Source organism: Mercenaria mercenaria, chromosome 8 (genome assembly GCF_021730395.1).
Source record: "Mercenaria mercenaria strain notata chromosome 8, MADL_Memer_1, whole genome shotgun sequence".
NCBI lineage: Eukaryota > Metazoa > Mollusca > Bivalvia > Venerida > Veneridae > Mercenaria > Mercenaria mercenaria.
Genome location: NC_069368.1, coordinates 51,880,711 through 51,903,020, shown reverse-complemented (window position 1 = coordinate 51,903,020; position 22,310 = coordinate 51,880,711). Strand labels below are relative to the sequence as shown.

Sequence of the window (22,310 nt, the reverse complement as noted above, 5' to 3'; positions counted from 1 at the left end):
CCCAACAACAACAGAAAAAGCTGGCTTACGAAAGGCCTGAGGTTGCAGGGTTTTTTTTTATACTATAGCAGAGGCCGAATATCGGCCTCGTCCCCCAGCCGATGGATTTCCCCTACCGCAGTCGAAATTCCCCTACGTCCGAAATTCCCCCCTCCAAAATCGTAAACAAAGCAATGGAGATTACTCCCAGCGATTTTCCCGACCGAATATCGGACCCGTTCACAATTGCAGACGGTCTTTCACAATTTTCAATGGGTGTGGAAACCTTTAGAAATAGTAGAAAAATGTTTGAAGAGCGTTCAGTGGACCCGAGGTTCCGGTTTTGACCAGCGAAAATCGATAAAAACTCGTATCTGACCCGCACATAATATGCCGTGGGCGTCTGCTTGTCTCGCGGTAATACTCTTTGATGCGTAACGAGTTCGAAAGCTCTGCCCCTTGTCAATCAAAATCCCAGTGAACTTCATACTGTTTGTCGACACCAGCCTAAGTGTGACAGTAGGCGGAGCGTCGTATGTTAATTAGCTACTGACAGATGTCAATCACGCCACGCGCCGACTGACACGTGGTTATCATCAGTATGTAATATAGATGATTGATAAACAATGCAGCGTCAGATTATTGTGTTTGTACCTCTTGTTAATTAGCGGTAACAGCTTATGCTGTATTGTGTAATATGTGTTGTTAATTTAAAGTAATTATTTTATGTGCTTGATTCGATTAAATAAGCCGGTCGGCCGTTACGCAAATTTATTATCTTTGCCGAGGTATTTTGCTAGAGCAAAATAAAATATAAATGTTTTAAGTAATCAGATATTATAAGTATGGAATAGTTCTGGTGAAAAGATGAAATTTAAAACGGGTATTTTATCAAGAATTTTTAATGTTTGCTTTCGTTTTTTCATATTTGTCACACGTTTTCGCGATCGTGATTTTCGGACTTTTTTATCCTTTCTTACAAGATTTTCTAGTACAATTGAAATAAAAAGCCAACAAAAGTATGCATTTAATAATAATATGATGACTCTTGCAAAAGCAACTCTTATTTTAAAGCATTTTTTGTGAATAAAAGCATGTGACCTTTAAATATTCAATGATTTGAGCATTTCAACTCTCCCCACCCACCTTGTTACAATGATAAGTGAACATTAGTGCAAGTCCATCTATTGCTAAGTGACAGTGTGTATAGTTGCTAAAAGTTGCAAGAATATGTAATAAAAACATAGTTTAAAGTGTTTATTATGCATAATTGTAAATTCCCCCGAGTGAAAAAATTCCCCAAAACTGCTCGTCGCGCGCTATTTTCTTCCCCCAGTGACAGGCTGGGGCCTCTTCCCCCAGTCGTAAAAAAAACCCCTGGGTTGTGATGAAATAATGCTCGGAGGGGCGCCAGGAGTCTTTCTCCACCATCAAAGCTGGAAAGTAGCCACATGACCTGAATTGTGTCAGTGCGACACTAAACCCAAGAACCCAACAAAACAAACATACATGCATATTGAATGGCTTGCCAGTAAATACTAATCAAAACTGTTGTCCAATTTTGTAATGAACTGAATAATTTGGGTACTATTATCAGTGTATTTTGTTTATGCATGCGCTTTGCTAAAGATAACTTTGTTTGTATGTAAGCTTGTTTATAGTTGCCACCAGTAACCCATATGTGTGCCTCCTCCAGAAGACTGTAAGTAATGTTTGTTAGAGGATTGTGCGAGATACAGAAGATGTTCCAATTCTAGGAGTCCCCCTGGTTCTTTAGCCTGCCAGGTGTAAAGCACCCATACGGCCTAAGACCACAGTTATTTTTACTATATGTTCTATATAGGTACTGGACACTATAACAATTTTGCATGCATACCAACTGTAAGAACCTGACGTTCTGAATATTAAATTGTATCTATTGTTTTATTCATGGCGCTGAATCAGTAAATGTGACGTTTGGCGTCAATTTGTACGTGACATCCAGTATACGTCTGACGTCGTTTCCGCCCGTTAGTTTTGTTATAGTTTAAACGTCAGTTAAGGAGCTTGGAAGCTTGTTAAAGTAAATTTATTTGAGATACTAAAGTTGGTAAGGTTTTGTATTTTTTATTCAGAATTAATTTGGTATCATTAAGTAAATATTGTTATTATTTAAAACGTCCATTTTTGCAGTAAAGAATTGATTTATTATTTTTATTAAATGTAATTTTTGAATGTTTGCATGAATGCTGTTTTGTATAAATTTCTTATACGTTTATTTGAATATCTGTTTTTAAACTTATTGTAGAGAATTGGCATTTACGGCATTTATGGAGATGCACATAATTGTCAGAAAATAAATGATAGAAGAAGCCGCATATCTCGCTTGTGTATGAGTAAGAATCCCGAGTCCCTTACACCAACCCCTATAAAAATACCTGAACTCAACAGAACTATTCAAGAGAAAAAATTCCAGCCACAGTAAACATTGGGTTGACTGGCTCTTTTTTCCACCATTTTGAACCAAATCACATGTGTAAGAAGAATACTCTCTAGATGGCTGCAAACAGGCAAAACAGGCCCTATCAGAAAGTCATGTTATACATATTCTGACATTCTCATTCTGTCAAATTGTACATGTACCTACTATTTCATATCTACTCTATTAAATCTTGCCATTCATTGCAGGTCTTTCACTCAAAAATTCACCAATATTCACCATCAAACAGAGGAACTATTTTCCACGTAACCACTTCCGTATTGTGGTCAACCAAGGGCAAATAACTGTGGTCTTGTACCATACATGGGACGCTTATCCCAATGTTAGTGATTTTAAGTTGTAGGTGTTCCTGGATTCTGTACCAGTACAAACCTGTTCTCTGCAAGTAACTGCTAACTTCCCCACATGAATCAGAGGTGGAGGAAGAATGATTTCAGACACATTGTCTATCATCAAATTGTTATGGAGAACATATGCCTTGCCAACGGATCGAACTCACAACCCCGCAATCTGTAGATCTGCGCTTTCCCTATTGAGCTAAGTGGGCGGGGCGAAAACAAGTGTATGCAGAAGTTTTGAAAAGTCAGGTTTTAATCAAATTCTACTGTTTAGAAAAAAAAATATATTCTGAATGTGCAGAAATACCTTTAAGTGAAGAGAGCTAACATGTACAAAATTTATGTGTTTATCATAAAGCAAATGTTTTTATTTTTCAGTCGAAGAAATATGAGGACTACAGCTCTTGAAAAGTTAAAGGAACTACAGAAGAAGCCGTCACATGTGCGGAACCTCTGTATCCTAGCCCATGTGGATCATGGTACTGTATTTTATATTTTACAGCCTGTGTTGTGGCCAAGACCGAGTGGTTAAGGTTGCTGATGTATTTTTCCCTTACTATTGTGGGCGCAAAACACCACTTTGGATGTAGAATTATTTTATGTGTGAAGCCACTGTGAAATCATTAATATTCATGGGGGATTTATTAGTCCACTACTGGGGGACTACTGGAGGCCCTGGGGACTATACGAATGCCCTTCGTCTGTCTGTCCATCCGTAAGTCTGGACTCTACAATTACTCGAAAAGTATTCAAGCTAGGTTCATAAAACTTTGTGTGTATATAGAGGGCAATATGTAGATGATGCAAGTACATGACTTATGCTTGGAGGTCAAAGGTAAAGGTCACTGTTGAAGGTCAAGTAAAAATGATTTCCACTCCATAACTTACTTGTTTGTTTGTTTTGGGTTTAACACAGTATTTCAGTTATGTAATGGTGGGCAGTTAACCTAACCAGTGGTCCTGGATTCTGAACCAGTGCAAACATGTTCTACGCAAGTGATTGCAAACTTCCCCACATTTATCAGAGGTGGAGGACAAATGATTTCAGACGCAATGTCTTTTATCAAATCGCCACGGAGAACATATGGCCAGTCAGAGGATCGAAGTTCGAACGCGTGACCACGCGATCTGTAGATCTGCTCTCTCCCTATCGAACTCAGCTGTCATTGATGGATTATATTTGTAGTACACACAACCGTTGCCCATGATGAGACAATGTGTCATCACATGATCTATGCTTAAAAGTTAAAGGTCAAGGTCACTACTTGAGGTCAAGTGAAAATTTGCTTCTGCTGCATAACTATTAATTGCATTTAAGGATTTTTAGCTCGACTATTCATAGAATAGTAGAGCTATTGGACTCGCCCATGCGTCGGTGTCCGCGTCCGCACCGGCGTCCGCGTCCCGATTTGGTTAAGGTTTTGTATGTAAGCTGGTATCTCAGTAACCACTTGTGGGAATGGATTGAAACTTCACACACTTACTCACTGTGATAAACTGACTTGCATTGCACAGGTTCCATAACTCTGTTTTGCTTTTTTACAAAATTATGCCCCTTTTTCGACTTAGAAATTTTTGGTTAAGGTTTTGTATGTAAGCTGGTAACTCAGTAACCACTTGTGGGAATGGATTGAAACTTTACACACTTATTCACTGTGATAAACTGACCTACACTGCACAGGTTCCCTGACTCTATTTTGAATTTTTACAAAATTATGACCCTTTTTCAACTTAGAAATTTTTGGTTAAGGTTTTGTATGTAAGCTGGTATCTCAGTACTTACTAATGGGAATGGATTGAAACTTCACATATTTGTTCACTGTCATGATCTGACATGCACTAAGCAAGTCCCATAACTCTACTCTTTTTTTTTCAAAATTATGCCCCTTTTTCGACTTAGCAGATTTTGGTTAAATTTTTGTATGTAATCTGATATCTCAGTATCCACTAATTGGAATGGATTGAAACTTCACACACTTATTTACTGTCATGATCTAACATGCACTGTGAAGGTCCCATAACTCTACTTTGCACTTTTACAAAATTATGCCCCTTTTTCGACTTAGCAGTTTTTGGTTAAGTTTTTGTATTTAAGCTGGTATCTCAGTATCCACAAATTGGAAAGGATTGAAACTTAACACACTTGTTCACTTGTCATGATATGACATGCAGTACAGAGGTTCAATACCTCTATTTTGCATTTTACAAAATTATGCCCCTTTTTCAACTTCTGTATTCATTCAATTGACAAGGCTGTTGAATAGTCGAGCATTGCTGTCCTCCGACAGCTCTTGTTTTATTACCACACAAAACTGTTTCCCATGATTAATCTATTTGTGGCACATATGACCCATGGTTGTTGGTCAAAGGTCAAGTTGACTATTCTAGGTAAAGTAAAAATTTGTATCTACTCCATAAATTTATGTGCATTGATGGATTATCTTAATAATGCATACAAATGTTCCACATGATGAGATAGTGTGTCATGTACATGATCTATGTACACTTACAAAGGTTTATACTGGTGGGGGACTTCTATATTGCCACCTTGTCACTTGTCTTCATAGAATTTGCAGTTGCATAAATCCACAAAATTGCAATCCCAACAAAGAAATAACATTTATTGTCAAAAAGATGAATTCACAAATTGAAACCCCTTGATAAAGCCATTTTGGCTAAACCCAGAACTTTCATGCCCATGAATTATAATGTATCAGTCTGTGAAATTAAATCCCAATAAAAGAGTAAAATGATATTTCATTTTGTCTTTTTAAGAATTGATATCCATAAATGCATATCCCCACAAAATAGCTGTTCTGGCCAAAATCACGAAATTTAATGCCCGCAAAGTTGAATGATTTCACACACATATATATAAAAAATATGTAAATTTTACACACACTGGTCACGATCATGATAATCTGATTGTTTTATTCTTTAAGGACATCCAGACACAAGATACAAGGTTTATAATATGATTTAGAAAATGCCAAGCATTTACTGATTATAGGTTCAGGGTCATATTTATACATGCCTCCTCAAAGTTGTATTTAAAATCTTGTTTCAGGAAAGACAACTCTTGCAGATGCTCTGGTTGCTAGCAATGGTATTATTTCACAAAGAATGGCTGGAAAGGTTTGTTGTTGATATACAGTTTGATAACTAAGCTCTGAGGTGAAGAGTATTCAGGTTTTTTTTTTAATATCATGGCCACTAGATACTAGCTTACTAGAATATTGGAACTTTATGCTACAATGTATCACGTGGCTACAAGTTAAATACCCTGTGAGAGCGAGATAGAATGAGATTCAATCTCATTGCCACAATTTAAGTACTTATCTCATGGCCATGTAATAAAAAGATGGCATACTTGTCACCTGCATGTGTCAATAAAGGGGAATTTACATTTGTTACACAGTTATAAATGATTCACAAATAATAGAATTATATAATATATATAGCAGGAGTTTACCATCTCCTAATGTAATTATTTCTGAAATTGAATTGATCCACTCTTTAGTCAATTGAAACCAGTATTTTATTGAATTTTCTTTAGCTTCGGTATCTGGACAGTCGAGAAGATGAGCAGATACGAGGAATTACGATGAAGTCAAGTGCAATATCACTGCAGTATCAAAGTGGTAAGTTTATACTATAAAGCTGAGACATGAAATCGTTAATTTATGTGTGGGGACTTGTTTTTGTGGATTTCATGGTTGAGTTGTGCCATGTAATTCATCCCAATGAACAAACAAACCAAATTCCTTTTCAGGTTGTCTTTTATAGTAGAAATCAACAAATTTTTTATTACAGAGTAATAGTTTTTTTGACCTAAACTGCAAAGTTTCATACACCAAAGAATGAAATCGATTTACAGTATTAGTTTTGCTGAAATTAATCTGCCCAACAGTTTCACATTTTTGTTTCCAGCTAACTCCTGCATCAGTTGATAAACAAAAGGGGAACCTCGGGTGTAGTCTTACTGTCAAGATTTTATTTTAATAGTGTGGATGTGTTTACTTTTCCTGTGGTTTACTCAGATTGAAGCAAACTTGGTTGAAGAACATTAGTATCAGGACTGAGCCGTGCCATGAGAAAACCAACATAGTGGCTTTGCGACCAGTATGGATCCAGACCAGCCTGCACATCTGCGCAGTCTGGTCAGGATCCATGCTGTTCACTAACAGTTTCTCTAATAGCAATAGGCTTTGAAAGCGAACAGCATGGATCCTGACCAGACTGCGCGGATGCGCAGTCTGGTCTGGATCCTTGCTGGTCGCAAAGCCACTATGTTGGTTTTCTCATGGCGCAGCTCATGTTATGTAGCACATCATTTCAGGCATTCCTCCATAACAGAATCTTAGTTCAGTTAAGGAGGGAACTCACAGTGTTCAGTTTTAGCTCAACTGTTGTACAAAGTATATGGAGATGTATCAATAACTTTTTTATCTCTTTCACTTTGTCTTGGTTATTTAATATTACTTGATGGATTAGCTTCAGGTCAAATAAATTGATCCTGTGATCACCTACATTGTATGACACAAGGTCAGAAACTTTCGCAGCAGTATTTCATAAACTAGTCTATACTCTCCATTTAGCTCCCCTGTTCAAAAAGTATTGGGCCAGGCATTGACGTCATTGTTATTAACCACCTTACAACTTCCTTAAAGTTTTAGTGCAAGTTCATATCTCAGTAACCGTTGCTTGTATTGGATTGAAACTTCACACAAGGCTTCCTTGTCATATATCTTATTGAAATGACTAAGTTGGAGGTACTCTTCGTTTAAGTGGACATGTTCATATTGTTGGGGCTTCCATGTCTGATTTTTTGTGTGGAGTTATAGCACTTTGCTGGTCTCTTAATTATTACAGCTGCATAAAAGAATTGTCTATTCAAATCCTCTTACAGTTTCCATCCATTTAAAATGAAATTTGATATACAGCGTTAACATGAAGTGGATATGCACATATTGTTGAAGAAGAAAAAAACATCTGATACTTTTATTATGGTTTTATTATAAAGTAAATAATATGACTGTTTCAGGTGGTGATGAATTTTTGATCAACCTGATAGATTCACCAGGACATGTTGATTTCTCCAGTGAAGTTTCAACAGCAGTTCGTCTCTGTGATGGAGCTGTAGTTGTTGTTGATGTTGTGGAGGGGGTTTGTCCACAGGTAAATATTTCTGATTACAAAGGAGAAGCACAGAGATAACATAGATGGAAGAAAGTAAATTTTGTATAATATCATAAGTAATAACTAGAATTGCTTGATACATTTTCAGCAAAATATAGCAGTCTCGAATTTGACATCTCAGTTTTATTCAAAAGAGAAAAGCTCTTACTTTATTGCTATACTACAGTGCTGTCTGTCGTTAGTTCAGTTTTGCTTTTAGCTTGTAATTTTTATGAAGATTGAGAGCTGTTCTACTCACTAAGGTGTCAGCATCAGTGTCACATCTTAGTTAAAGTTTTGCATGCAAGGCTATAATCTCAGTACCCACTGACACTTTTGTAGGCTTCCCAGTCATCAACCATATATTGAAATTAGTAAGGTAGAAAAAACTCTTGGTTGAATCTAGTGTAAATTATGGCCCCTTTTCAACTTATAAATTTGGTTTCAAGTTTTCACTGCAACTAATTATCAAGCTGTATCTCAGAAATAACTACATAGATTTGATTGAATCTTTATACAAGGCTGTCTACTCATCAAATGTACTTATACATTCAAGTCATAGTCTTATGTAAGCCTCTCCTGACAATAATATATAAATATCATATGGCAGGGTGTGTGACATTGATATTGTCAACCCAAGGGCAGAATGATACCCAAGGCGAAAGCCGAGTGGTGACATTCTGTTTCAAGGGTTGACAATATCAGTGTCACACACGCTGCCATATGGTATTTATTTTATTATACTGAACAAAATTTTGTGCATAAAAATGTTTAAAAATTTTCTTAATTCATTTAATTTAACTTTCATCTTTAGCACTGTAATCGCCTGTGTACACATTGAATAGTGACGTCACTACTATATGTGTACAAGGGAGGCAATTATATGGCTAAAAAATAGAAGTGGTTAATTGCCCTTATATGACATTTAAAATATCAGTGCAGTCACATGACCTGACAGTCACTTTCGCTTGGTCACGTGTCAAAAAGGTTGAAAATGTTGTTGGTAGTCAAAATATCTCTTTCTCGGGTAATGGGATTTTATCATTGTAGACAAAAGAGCGGTATAATAATGAAAATTATAACCCTATTGAACTTAGACATTGTCAAAAAGTCATGCACATTGTCTCATAGACAGCTCTTGTTTGTTCTAAACTTACATGCTGACTTTACACTGATTTTGTGCTGTATTGTATTTTGACATAGTACATTCACAGAAAGAGGAAATGATGTTTGTTTTCTCTTCAGACTCATGCTGTGCTGCGCCAAGCTTGGCTAGAGAACATAAAACCAATCCTGGTTCTCAATAAACTGGACAGGTTGATCCTAGAACTGAAGATGGAACCAACTGAGGCATTTATGCACCTTCAGCAAATACTTACAGAGGTAATACTAGAATACGGTTGTCAGGATTATATACAATATGGAGTGTTTCAGATAAGCTGTTTATCTGCATATTATATGCATACTTAATACTAGAATATGCAAATGATTTATTAATCTTGCATGCAAGTCACACCTGTGCTGAAGAATTTGTACAAAACATGAAAAATCCCAGAATATACTCATTTCTAAAGTTTTGCTTTATGGAACTACTTTACTGCTACTTGAACTATCAGTATGAAATTATATTCATGAATAAGCGGAAGATGTAAGCCAGTCTACAGATATAGTGCTGGTCACAGTCAAGCTTTAACGATTTATTATTGGTGCAATTTGTATTAACCGTCAGATGTCTGCATGTTGTATCCCTGAGTGGTAATTAGCTGCATTATGGCTGAATTTTGGTTTGTTCTTGATGTAAATAACCAAAAGATAAACAACTTTCTCTGAGGTCTATATTTCTCCTGTTGTGCATGACCTGATAATATGATGTTTTCTGGAAATACTGCTGAAAAAATCGTTAGTTTTTAAAGTTTAAAGATGTCATTTCCCTTGCTAAAAGTGAAAATTGTCTTTACCAGAAAAATTATGTCTCTAGTTTGCCCCCTTTTTATCCCCCCGCCAAAGGCAAAGGGGATAGTAGAAATGCTCTCCGTGCGTGCGTGCGTCCGCAACGATCTTTGTCCGGAGCATAACTCCAAAAGTACTGGAGGGATTTCCTTCAAACTTCATACACTGATAGAACACATTGGGAGGAAGTGCAGTGTGCAAGAACAATAACTCTACCTTGCCTATTTTTTGAGTTATTCCCCTTTATCTTATTTTCTTAAAAAAATTTGTCCGGAGCATAACTCTAAAAGTACTGGAGGGATTTTCTTCAAACTTCATACACTGATAGAACACATTGGGAGGAAGTGCAGTGTGCAAGAACAATAACTCTGCCTTGCTTATTTTTTGAGTTATTCCCCTTTATCATATTTTCTTAAAAAAATTTGTCCGAGCATATCTTCTTCATGCCTGAGGATTTTGATATATCTTGCATAATGTTCACCACCACAAGCGGAGTGTCATGCCAAGAACTAGTCCCTAGGTCTAAGGTCAAGTCACACTTAAGGTCAAAGGATACAAGAATGAAAACCTTGTCCGGAGCATTTCTTCATCATGCATAGAGGGATTTTGATATAACTCGGCACAAATGTTCACCACCACGAGACGGAGTGTCATGCGCAAGATCCAGGTCCCTAGGTCTAAGGTCAAGGTCACACTTAGAGGCCAAAGTCAGATACAAGAATGACTTTGTCCGAAGCATTTCTTTTCATCATGAGGGATTTTGATGTAACTTGGCACAATTATACACCATCAGAGACGAAGTGTCATGCGCAGTTCCCTTCTTTAGATTACTTCCCTTTGTGTTACTTTAAATAGCTTTATTGTAACTTTTTCATTACCAGTCGTAGGAAAAATCGAGACCACTTTTCTGTAGTACAACATGCATGCTACATCCAATTTTGAGGGTATTTTGACCAATCTCTACCTGGTAAAGATTTTGTGTGGACTTACAATTGCGAGTTTTTTTTCTTCATATTAAATCTTCCCTTTGTTGTTGCTATAAATAACTTTATATTGTAACATTTTTATCAATTGACACGTAGGGAATAAACGAAGACCACTTTTCTGTGGGTACAACATAGATGCTTACTTCCAATTTTAGGTGTATTTAAGGCTAATCTCTACCTGGTAAAGGAGCTATTTTGTGGGACTTTGAAATAATTTTTCAAATAACTTACCAAGTGATTGCTAAACAACCACAAAATTAAAATTCCATTTGCCAAATACATGCTGCTAGTTAATAAAATTTGACGTAGGGAAAACAAGACCACTTTCTGTGGTACACATAGATTTACTTCCAATTTTAGGTATTAGGTCTCTACGGTAAGGAGCATTTTGTGACTTGAAAACAAAGACTTACAATGATACTAAACAACACAAATTAAAATCCATTGCAAATACAGCTGCAGAGTAAAGAATTGCTGTGAGACGTGTATGTGACATTCTGACTCTTGTCCTGTTAGCTTTCCATTCCTTCTTTTTACAGTAGCCATATAGAAAAACATCATAGCTATACTGTTCATGAAAATTAATAAAATTTAGCAGTAAACCACCTCACCACTGACTTATTCTTTCTTCCACATCTTTAAAACCCCTGATGCGGACCACAACTAAACGGTTCTTCAAAGCTTTCCCCAAAATTAATACTTTCAGACACTAACTTGCCAGGAACTTTATCCTTCAATTATAATATGCCCGGCGGGGGGATTAGCCATGTCTAACATGGCTCTTGTTAGACTTAAAAATACCACAATTATATTTGTATCTTGTGTAAGCAAGTGTAAGAATTTTATGACTAACTAACAAACTTGTTTGATAATGCAGTAATAATGAATAAATTATCACAGGAATTGTACAAAACATGAATGCATTATAATGACATCATAATGATCATGATGTTACATATCAGTAACTTTAAAAACATTAATTAATAGCTTTAATCTTGAAAGTACGTAACTATGCACCAATTCCATGCAGTGTGCCCATTTTGTGCATAGAATTTCTGGTTAATGCTTTGATGCAGTTTTTCATCATGCCCATATAATAAATGACAAGGTCCATGAAGAGTAGACGTGTTTGACATATTTCTTCTTGGATGGACTCAGTTTGGGATCACCCATACCCCTCCCCTCCACAGTTTTCTTCACTTACTTGAATTCATCTTGTTAATCCAAAATATTTTGTTTTTGCAGACAAAGCAGTATTGAGGAAATATTATTTTGTCTCCCCCAGGAGACATATTGTTTTTGCCCTGTCCGTCCGTCCTTTCGTCCGTCCGTACGTCACACTTCATTTCCGAGCAATAACTGGAAAACCATTTGACCTAGAACCTTCAAACTTCATAGGGTTGTAGTGCTGCTGCTGGAGTAGACGACCCCTATTGTTTTTGGGGTCACACCGTCAAAGGTCAAGGTCACAGGGGCTTGAACATTGAAAACCATTTCCGATCAATAACTAGAGAACCACTTGACCCAGAATGTTGAAACTTTATAGGATGATTGGTCATGAAGAGTAGATGACCCCTATTGATTTTGGGGTCACTCTGTCAAAGGTCAAGGTCACAGGGGCCTGAACATTGAAAACCATTTCCGATCAATAACTAGAGAACCACCTGACCCCGAATGTTGAAACTTCATAGGATGATTGGTCATGAAGAGTAGATGACCCCTATTGATTTTGGGGTCACTCTGTCAAAGGTCAAGGTCACAGGGATCTGAAGATTGAAAACTATTTCCGATCAATAACTAGAGAACCACTTGACCCCGAATGTTGAAACTTCATAGGATGATTGTACATGCAAAGTAGATGACCCCTATCGATTTTGGGGTCACTCCATTAAAGGTCAAGGTCACAGGGGCCTGAACATTGAAAACCATTTCCGGTCAATAACTTGAGAACCACTTGACCCAGAATGTTGAAACTTAATAGGATGATTGGTCATGCAGAGTAGATGACCCCTAACGATTTTGGGGTCGCTCTGTGAAAGGTCAAGGTCACAGGGGCCCAAACATTGAAAACCATTTCCGGTCAGTAACTTGAGAACCACTTGACCCAGAATGATGAAACTTCATAGGATGATTGGTCATGCAGAGTAGATGACCCCTAACAATTTTAGGGTCACTCTATTAAAGGTCAAGGCCACAGGGGCCTGAACATGGAAAACCATTTCCAATCAATAACTTGAGAACCTCTCGACCCAGAATGTTGAAACTTCATAGGATGATTGTTCATGCAGAGTAAATGACCCCTATTGTTTTTGGGGTCACTCCGTTAAAGGTCAGGGTCACAGGGGCCTGAACATTGATAACCAGTTCCGATCAATTACTTGAGAACCACTTGACCCAGAATGTTGAAACTTCATAGGATGATTGAACATGCAGAGTAGATGACCCCTATTGATTTTGGGGTCAGTCTATTAAAGGTCAAGGTCACAGTGGCCTGTTCATGTAAAATCATTTTTTTGGAAATAACTTGAGAACAACTTGACCTACAATGTTGAAACTTAATAGGATGATTGGACATGAGTCACATGCAGAGTAGATGACCCCTGTTTATTTTGAGGTCACTTGATCAAAGGTCAAGGTCACAGGAGCCTGAACAGTGACTTGAGAACCACTAGTCCAAGAGTGTTGAAATTTAGTGGGATGACTGGACATGCCAAATAGATGATCCCTTTTGCAGCCAACCATCAGTGTCTCTTTGACTTTAGCTCCAGACCCCTATTGACTTCTTGCCTATAGGACTTTGCATTGGGGGAGACATGCGCTTTTTTACAAAAGCATTTTCTAGTTTACTTCAGTGATAGCTTTGTTTTACTATCCAGCATCAAAATAGCGATGTGCACTGTCTCCTCTGACAGCTTTGTAAACCCTAAAACCTTTTTTACTGTTTATGTGTAAGCACACAGGTAGTTGGGCCTTTAGGAATGGGAACTTCCTAGGGTTTGTTCATTTTCTGTACTTTAGTGGAAAAAAGAACTGAATTAAAGATCTGTTATGACAGATTTTCCTTTCTAATAAGCAAACAGTCTCAGTTAGATATAAAACTGTTTAAATGTTTATTACTCTTACATCTTTATACCATTTGGTGAATGCTTTTTAAGGTAAACCTGGTTACGAGCGAATTATTCACAGCAGATGTGATGTCGATGCAGACTACAGATTCATCTACCAGTGCAGCCGGGGATCAGAAACAGGTATTACATTAGTTTACACCTAGTTACCCTAGTTTTCTCTGAAAGAAAAATTATTGACATTACTTGAATACTTACTTCTTTGGCATGATTGAATTAAAAAGAATCTAGATTTCAGATTTTATTCTGAAGAAAATTCAAGGCCTGAGAAACATACATAGGAAGAAAAAATGTATTGCACTGACACCTGTGGTATATATAAAACAAATAGCAGTAAATGCCTTGCATATACACTTACTTTACAAATCAGAAATCTTTAACTCTGGTATTGTAATAAAAATTTGTTCTCATTTTATCCATGGTTGAACTAGGGAAACAAGCAAACTTTCAGTCTTAGTATCCGTACGAAAACAAATCTGTAAGTGTGTGTGCTTTGTATTTTAAGACATATGATTGGACAGAAGACGCAGATGAACTAGAATACAAGAACATTTATTTCTCACCAGAGCTGGGTAATGTTGTGTTCGCTGCAGCTTATGATGGATGGGGATTTAGGTAAATAAATAATTTTGAACCAATATTGTCAAATATTTGTAAAACCACTTGAACCAATTTAGAAAGAGAAGTTATAGTACACCATGGTAGTTGATTTCTGTCAGCTTTCTGTAGGTGTTCCGATGGGGCTCGAAGGGAAAAGACAAATTTATGGAAGATTTGAACTGTTAAATGTGGTGCTTTTAATTTATGGCAGCTTGGTTGCCTACCAACAAACCAACTTGCCAAAATAGTCTGTTTTCTCTGGCAGCAGCACCACATGCCAGAATGACAAATCTGTCATTTTCTGCTTGTGTCGCAAGATGCTAATGTGCCTTGTGCAAAACTAAAAACTCTGCTCTATTTTTTGGGTTTGAATGCCCATACAGAAACCTGGAATAAAAAAATTATTTATAGCACTCTTTTCAAAATAATGGCTCACCATGATGGCAAAATGAATCTGGCAGAAATCAAATGCACCATGATAAACAGTTATTACAGTGTCTTTATCTTCTATGATATTTTCCTTCAACCTTTTGTATATTCAATTCATACTTTGTTAGTTTATTATGTACAGTTGTGTAAATAATGCTGTTGACATGTAATATAAACAAAAAAAGAGCAATAGAAAAGAAAATCTTTCAAACTTCAGCATAAGTTCCAGATTTATAGCATTTATGAACACAGAGCTGGGAATGCTGAAAATAAGATGAGTCAGGAATGAAGGATGAAGAAAGCTTAAATATTGATATTGTATTTCAGTATTGACAAGTTTGCTGAGATTTATGGGAAGAAGCTTGGAATGAATGAAGTTGGTTTACGTAAAACATTGTGGGGAGATTTCTTCCTCAATTCAAAAACCAAGCGCATCATGAAAGGTGCTCAGGTAGGTCTGTCTGTGGATATTAGAGACTAAGTATCATTAAAACCAGTTTAAACAAATATTTATAACATTTCACAATATATGAATCGAAGTTGAACAATTTTACATCTTGCATTAAATTCTTTTACTTATTAATAAATATTTGACTTTGTATGAAATATTCCTTATTATTACTACCATAAAAATTAAAAGTTTTGGCAGCTGCACAAAGCGTTACATAATACAGATTTATCACGTGCTTTATGTTGTGGAAGTAAAATAAAGAAGTGTTATATTTTTGATATTGCAGTATATTTATAACACATTCATTTTGACATTAGCAAAGAAAAAAGAAATACAGAAAAAAACTAACATTTGATACATTGTATCTTTCCACACTGAATTCAATAGACTTGTTGAATATGAGAAAATGCTCAGTAGAGTCTCGCATTTTATTATTTTATTCAACATATTTGGTAAAGTTAATATGAAAAGATACTCACATTAGATCATGTATAAATGTAGCAGAAAGATTATACATGTACCACATAGAATACAAAACTTCCAAGGATTTTGATTTTCTACATATTCTGTTACAAAAGAAATATTTGCAACTCGACAATTTAACAGATTTCATTTTATTGAAAAAAAACTTAATGAATTTCAGTCAAAGGGGAAGAAGCCATTATTTGTTCAGTTTGTGCTGGAGAGTATTTGGGCAGTGTATGATGCTGTTGTGGTGAGTCGTGACAAAGAAATGACAGAGAAAATCGTGAAATCTCTAAACCTGAAAATTACTGCACGTGATTCACGACATAATGATCCACGTGTACAGTTACAAGCCCTGATGGGTCAGTGGTTACCAGTCTCTCAAGCTGTACTAGGTAATTAATACTTCTTCACAGTCTTTTTTTTATGGGGGGAAAGTTATATATACTTTGAAAAGTTTGGCTATGTTTTATTAATTGTTTGAATTTTTAATTTTAACAAAAGGTTTTTATTTTAGATCCTGAAAAATTTATGTTTCTGCCCACTTTGGGTCTACTAGGCACCATAAACATTTGACCAACAGAAATTCTATTTGTAAATATTCATTATCTTCTTTAGTTCTGTGTGAGGAATTTGTTTTGAATTTGAAAATTTTAGATAAATGAACTGTTAAAGTAAAGGTAAAGCTTTCTTATTTAATGTGGGTAAAAGATGAAAGTCCCCATCTTGAATGGATGGAACAGCTTATTTCCAGGTAAGACCGTGGCATGTATAATATTACCATCCCAGTATCGAGTCTTGCATAAAATTTAAATGTACTTGTTGGATTTTTGAAGCAACCCGTCAGTAATATTTTTTTTTGTTACAGCTTCTGTTTGTTGTAGGCCTACTTTGCAAATGCGTGACTCTGAGGCTGTATTTTTAGTGCTATATGCTTCTGAGAAATCTACCCTTACAGGTACAGTTGATGTAAATCACCAAGTAGGTGGAAAATCAGTTGCAACCAGGAATCAAACGTGGGTCAGTAAGAATGTGATCAGATCTGAGAACTGCTGCCCCACTGACTCATATAAATGAATAACTAGAGAAAAGTGGATTTCAGCTAAACGAGACAGTAATCAGGTAGAAAAGAGTCATATAATCAGAAAATCACTAAAAGACTTTGTGTATATGTTGTATAAACATAATTTATTGTGTATTGATATATTTTACTTGCAGATAAAGTAGTGGAGAAGTTGCCATCTCCACTTGAAATAGAAGAGGAGAAAGTGGAGAAGTTGATGTGTAACCAGGCGAGAAGGTTTGACTCCATGCCACAAGAAACACAGGATCTGAAACAAGGTGAGAATTTCATTCATTCAGTTTAAGACTTAGTATAATGCACCTAAAATATTTTACTCTGAAAAGTTTGTCTTGAGGATGCTTGGATTTCGGAGAAAAAATCATGTATAAAAAGGAATTCTACTTTGTTGGTTTCATTTTCAAGCACAAATTATAGGAATAATCAGTACTGAGTGGTTTGACAGACTGCCTACCAATCATAAACATGAATGATTGCTCAGGAGTATCATGTAGATGTAACCCTGTTAGACAATCTTCTGATTTGATTCTTTCATGATAATAGTTGACATATAAGAAAATGTAAATCATACAAAAATTTATAATAAAACATTAAATTTGAATTTGGAAACTTTGTAGAAAAATATTTGAACCGTACCATGAGAAAACCAACATACATGTAGTGTATTTGCAACCAGCATAGATCCAGACCAGCCTGCATATCCACGCTGTCTGATCAGGATCAATACTGTTTGCTAACGGTTTCTCTAATTGCAATAGGGTTGAATGCGAAAAGTGTGGATCCTGATGTTAGAGTGTGCGGACCACAATTTCAATGGGATATGAATGCATGAATTTCAACTTACGAAAAAAAAATTGAATATATATCAGATGAAAAATTGCACCAACAATGTTGTTGGTCTTGTATGGAGAAATATAAATGTTAGGCATACAAAATGAAAGACTTTTGAAGTGTGTAATGTGTGTAATAGAGATTATATTTTCCATATTTTCAGATTTTCTGTCCTGTAAAGCCTCAGAAGATGCCCCAGTAATTGTATTTGTATCTAAAATGTTTCCTGTGGACAAAGCATCACTGCCAAAAAACAAGCAAAGGTAGGTAACGTTTGCTGTTCTTGCTTGAGTAAAATGAGCCACGCCATGAGAAAACCAACATAGTGGGTATGCGACCAGCATGGATCCAGACCAGCCTGCGCATCCGCGCAGTCTGGTCAGGATCCATGCTGTTCGCTAACAGTTTCTCTAATTGCAATAGACTTTGAAAGCGAACAGCATGGATCCTGACCAGACTGCGCGGATGCGCAGGCTGGTCTGGATCCATGCTGGTCGCATACCCGTTATGTTGGTTTTCTCATGGCATGGCTCAAATAGCTTTCATCAATGAAATGTTCAGATTTAATTGGACAAAATACATTTTTAACCATTGTAAAGTTAATAGGTTCATGGTTGTGTTACCTGTAAGTAGAGAATATTGAATGCACTAAAGACATACGTCTTTGTATGTGTAGTACCCAGACTTGTTGCATAACTAAGCTGAAGAGTTGAGATTATCACTTATATTTACATTTAGTGATTAAAAATATTTGTTGTTTGGCTTAATGTGTAAATAACTGGAAGGTGGAATTTGTCTGTCAAGGTAGAATTAAATGGGTGGTTATTCAATGAGGATTTTGTCCTGATATGAAGGTCAAGATTGGAGATAACCAGTCCTCACCTCCACCCATCAAAGTTTTTAGGGGCACTTAGATTTACCCTAGTTTCATATGTTTGTCTGTATGTCCAGATGTATGTATGTTCCCCATCCGGACTTGTGTTGTGCATATCTCAAAATGTATGTAATCTGGAATCATTAAGAGTCATTGTTATTCAACATATGAAGTTGTGCACTATGATTCTTGTTAGAGATTTCCCTCAGTAAACCCAGAGGTATCTCCCTTAACAGTCAAAAAAATTCATGAAGGACCTAAAAGTTTATGTCACATGTGTCTCAGAAAGTGTTTGACATGGAGTCATGAAACAGAGAATTGTTATTAAGTATGTAAAGTTATGTACCTGTAGTTTTGTGTTTTAAATCATCCAGCTAGACCAGAGTTATGGCCCTTACCTTATTAAAAATGTGTATAAATGGCTTAAAAGTTTGTGTCACGTACATCTCCAAGAGTATTTGACCTAGTCATGAAACCATATAGAAATAAGATATATTACTAAGTATGTGAAGTTGTGTACTTGGGGTTTTATTTGGGATTTACCTGCCTCTGCTTCCCCCTCTCTTTCAGTTTCTGCTATCTTAGGGTTTTGTAGTACCCATCTGCCCAACCCCCGATAGTGACTCACACCACAACCCAAGCATAGTCAACAAGTATCATATGGCAAGAAGTAGGTGCACCATTGCCCTATGAACACATGTCGTGTTTTACTCATTTCAGACCATTGACAGAGGAGGAGTTACAGCAACGTAGAGAAGCAGCTCGTCTCCGTCATGCAGAGAGAATGGCTGGAAAAAATATCGAAGCATCAAGTGAACATATTTCTACCCCTGACAGTTCGGAAGGTGAAACAAATCTAACATTTATATTATAGTCATTAACCCTTAGTGATTCTGCCTTTGCGACCAGTGCAGACCAAGATCAGCCTGATCATAGTCTGCACTGTTCGCCATTCAGTCTGTATCTTTTTGGTAAGCACTTCTTATAACAGTTAATGGTACTGTCCAAATTGAAAGATGGACAAGTTCATTATAGAAATTTAGCACGGTAAGGGTTAAGCAGTTTTAATATTGATTAGAATCGCAGGTTCCTAACTGCTATAAATATGCACTGTTACTTTTGCACTTGCCCACTTGCCTTCCTTTTTAATACATATCCAACTTCACTTCTGAAAAATAATGGCAACAGTACGGCAAGAAGTGATACACAGTGAAATCATTCAGTTTCATGGGCATGAAATCTAGTGTTTTTGTCCAGAGCAGCTATTTCTCACTTACTGGACAGAAAAATTTCTATTTTTAGCAGTGATGGAAAATCTTATCCCACTTGGGTTTATTCCACACTCTGTGTGCACACTGCTATTCATGCCCCCCCCCCACCCACCCCATTTATGTGGGGGGCATATAGCATTGCTGCTCTACGTACGTCTGGAAACCTTGTATATCCAACTCCTTCCACACTATTAGCCTGGTTTGCTTCATTCTTTCACAGATGGACATTCTAGATATGCAGATGACCACACAAGAAGGAATTATTTCTAGGAATATTTTACCACAGTTATGGCCCTTTGATAGTTTTTGCTATATGGAATATAGAGAAAAGTCTTGTGTGTTCATCTCTTCTTGTGTGTTTATCTCTTCTCGCAATATTAGCCTGATTTTCTTCACACTTTCACAGATGAACAAGCTTGAAGTGCAGATGACCATAAAGAAAGGATTTTTTTTTTCTGGGAATATTTTTACTACAGTTATGGCCCATTAATAGTTTTTGCTATATAGAATATAGAGAAAAGTCTTGTGTGTCTAACTCCTCTCACACTATTTGCCTGATTTGTTTCAAACCTTTACAGATGAACAAGCTTGATGTGCTGGTGACCATAAAGGAAAGAATTTTACTGCAGTTATGGCCCTTTAATAGTTTTTTCTATATAGAGGATACCATAGGCATCCCTGTCCTACCACAGTATGTGTGGGCATCCGTATCCTATGGACACATTTCTAGTTTTTTCATATGCCTTAACTAAAGGGAGGTACATATCTATAATATCACAAGATCACTTACATGTACATAGAGTTGCTTCCCTTGGCAAGTACAAAATAATGCTAGTATCAATCCATTTTGTTCTTGAAATTGTTGAATTAACTGTTGACCTCGTTGGACACTTGAGTTGGTGTGTGATTAGGCTGACTAAATGCGAGACATAAAATAGTTCCATAATTTTCATGCTTATTTTATTGTTTCTCTTGTGGTAAGTGAGAAATAGAAGTGTTCATTGGTCTTTGGTGAAGATCAGAAATCCAAACCCGCAGACACACCATAGGAAACTTGGCACAGCCACCCACCAGGGTTGGGATTTTCCGATCTTCACTGAAGACCAATGACAGATTCTCTATTTCCAGGGGATCTGACTTTGTGGATTGTAGCTGTAAATAATAAAATGAATTGGAATTTTATTTCAATAATAATTTGTTCATTTGACATTTCATGGACAGACACAACCTTGAAATCCATGAAAAACAGTCCCGCATAAATATTAATGATTTATCAGTCTGAAAAAAGTCTCAAAACCTTAATAGCTGATTAGTTGTTTCTAAACTTCAATTCTGGTTGGTTGTTTAGATGTTATATGAAAATAAGCACATCCTTTCATTAAGTTGCTTTGGCAAAAATGTGGTTGATATGGCAACAAGTAGTCTAAATGTATGACAAAAAGTGGCAGAGTGGGATCCTGTGATAGCTGAAAAATTACAAGGATCTTTCTTTAGGAAAAGAAATACATGAATGGATGGCAGGATAGAGAATATCATTTAATATTGTTGCTATGGTAACAGATGCTTACACTTCTGCATATGAGTCTTGTCAATGTTTTGTTGATATTTGTCAGTTGATATATCAGTACAAGGTTGACAAGCTAGTATTTATATTGTAGGTGTAGCAGAACTTGTACCAGAGGACAGGGAGCAGGAAGATGATACAGACCAGGTTTTTGTAGCATTTGCTCGTGTGTTCAGTGGCTGTGTGAGGAAAGGACAGAAGCTGTACGTCCTTGGACCTAAACATGATCCTGCAAAGGCTTTACAAAAGGTACTGCTTTCAGACAGAGGAAACTTGCTTGTGCAATTTTGACCAGATTCTTCAGATAATACTTGTAAAGTTAATTTGTTAAAATTTTGTTTATTATGAGAAAAACTTCCTTGCAAGTGCTAACAAAATCAGCATTTGGTTTTGTAAAACCCAAGAAAACGAAAGGCAGAATATGATTATAGTACTTCTAGTTGTAAACCTGGTAAAAAAGTTTATCATTTATGTTGTCAAGACTCAGTGTTCTGTTTCTGGTTCTTTTAGAGTACATTCAGTTTTACTGTCAAAATTCTGCATAAGCCATTGGTAGTGTGGTGTGAGGGCTTTTGCACATTTCATTACCTCCCATGAACTGACTTAGTCGTACCAATTCTTCTGTTATTTTGCTTGAATGCATTCTATGCTTTCAAAGAATCTTCATGTACACTTTATTGCAAATGATAAGTTTGAGAAAGATTTGCTG

The 22,310-nt window shown here is 36.4% G+C and overlaps 1 protein-coding gene across 3 annotated transcripts in view; it reads left to right on the top strand.

Moving 5' to 3' along the window:
* The window catches only part of LOC123566349 (elongation factor-like GTPase 1), a 29,617-nt gene that overhangs the window by 840 nt on the left and 6,467 nt on the right, over positions 1 to 22,310 (top strand). The window contains exons 2-15 of one of the 3 annotated variants that reach the window (XM_053549982.1): positions 2,267 to 2,354; positions 3,175 to 3,275; positions 5,864 to 5,931; positions 6,353 to 6,437; positions 7,841 to 7,974; positions 9,220 to 9,357; positions 14,066 to 14,158; positions 14,541 to 14,650; positions 15,392 to 15,515; positions 16,159 to 16,375; positions 17,199 to 17,321; positions 18,056 to 18,155; positions 19,487 to 19,611; positions 21,696 to 21,850. In XM_053549982.1, the coding sequence (XP_053405957.1) occupies positions 3,185 to 3,275; positions 5,864 to 5,931; positions 6,353 to 6,437; positions 7,841 to 7,974; positions 9,220 to 9,357; positions 14,066 to 14,158; positions 14,541 to 14,650; positions 15,392 to 15,515; positions 16,159 to 16,375; positions 17,199 to 17,321; positions 18,056 to 18,155; positions 19,487 to 19,611; positions 21,696 to 21,850 (1,563 nt within the window). In that variant the 5' untranslated portion in view covers positions 2,267 to 2,354; positions 3,175 to 3,184. Of the gene's footprint in view, positions 1 to 578; positions 1,511 to 2,266; positions 2,355 to 3,174; positions 3,276 to 5,863; positions 5,932 to 6,352; positions 6,438 to 7,840; positions 7,975 to 9,219; positions 9,358 to 14,065; positions 14,159 to 14,540; positions 14,651 to 15,391; positions 15,516 to 16,158; positions 16,376 to 17,198; positions 17,322 to 18,055; positions 18,156 to 19,486; positions 19,612 to 21,695; positions 21,851 to 22,310 lie in introns of those variants that run through there. The other 2 variants (XM_053549981.1, XM_045360337.2) reach the window with 2 other exon arrangements.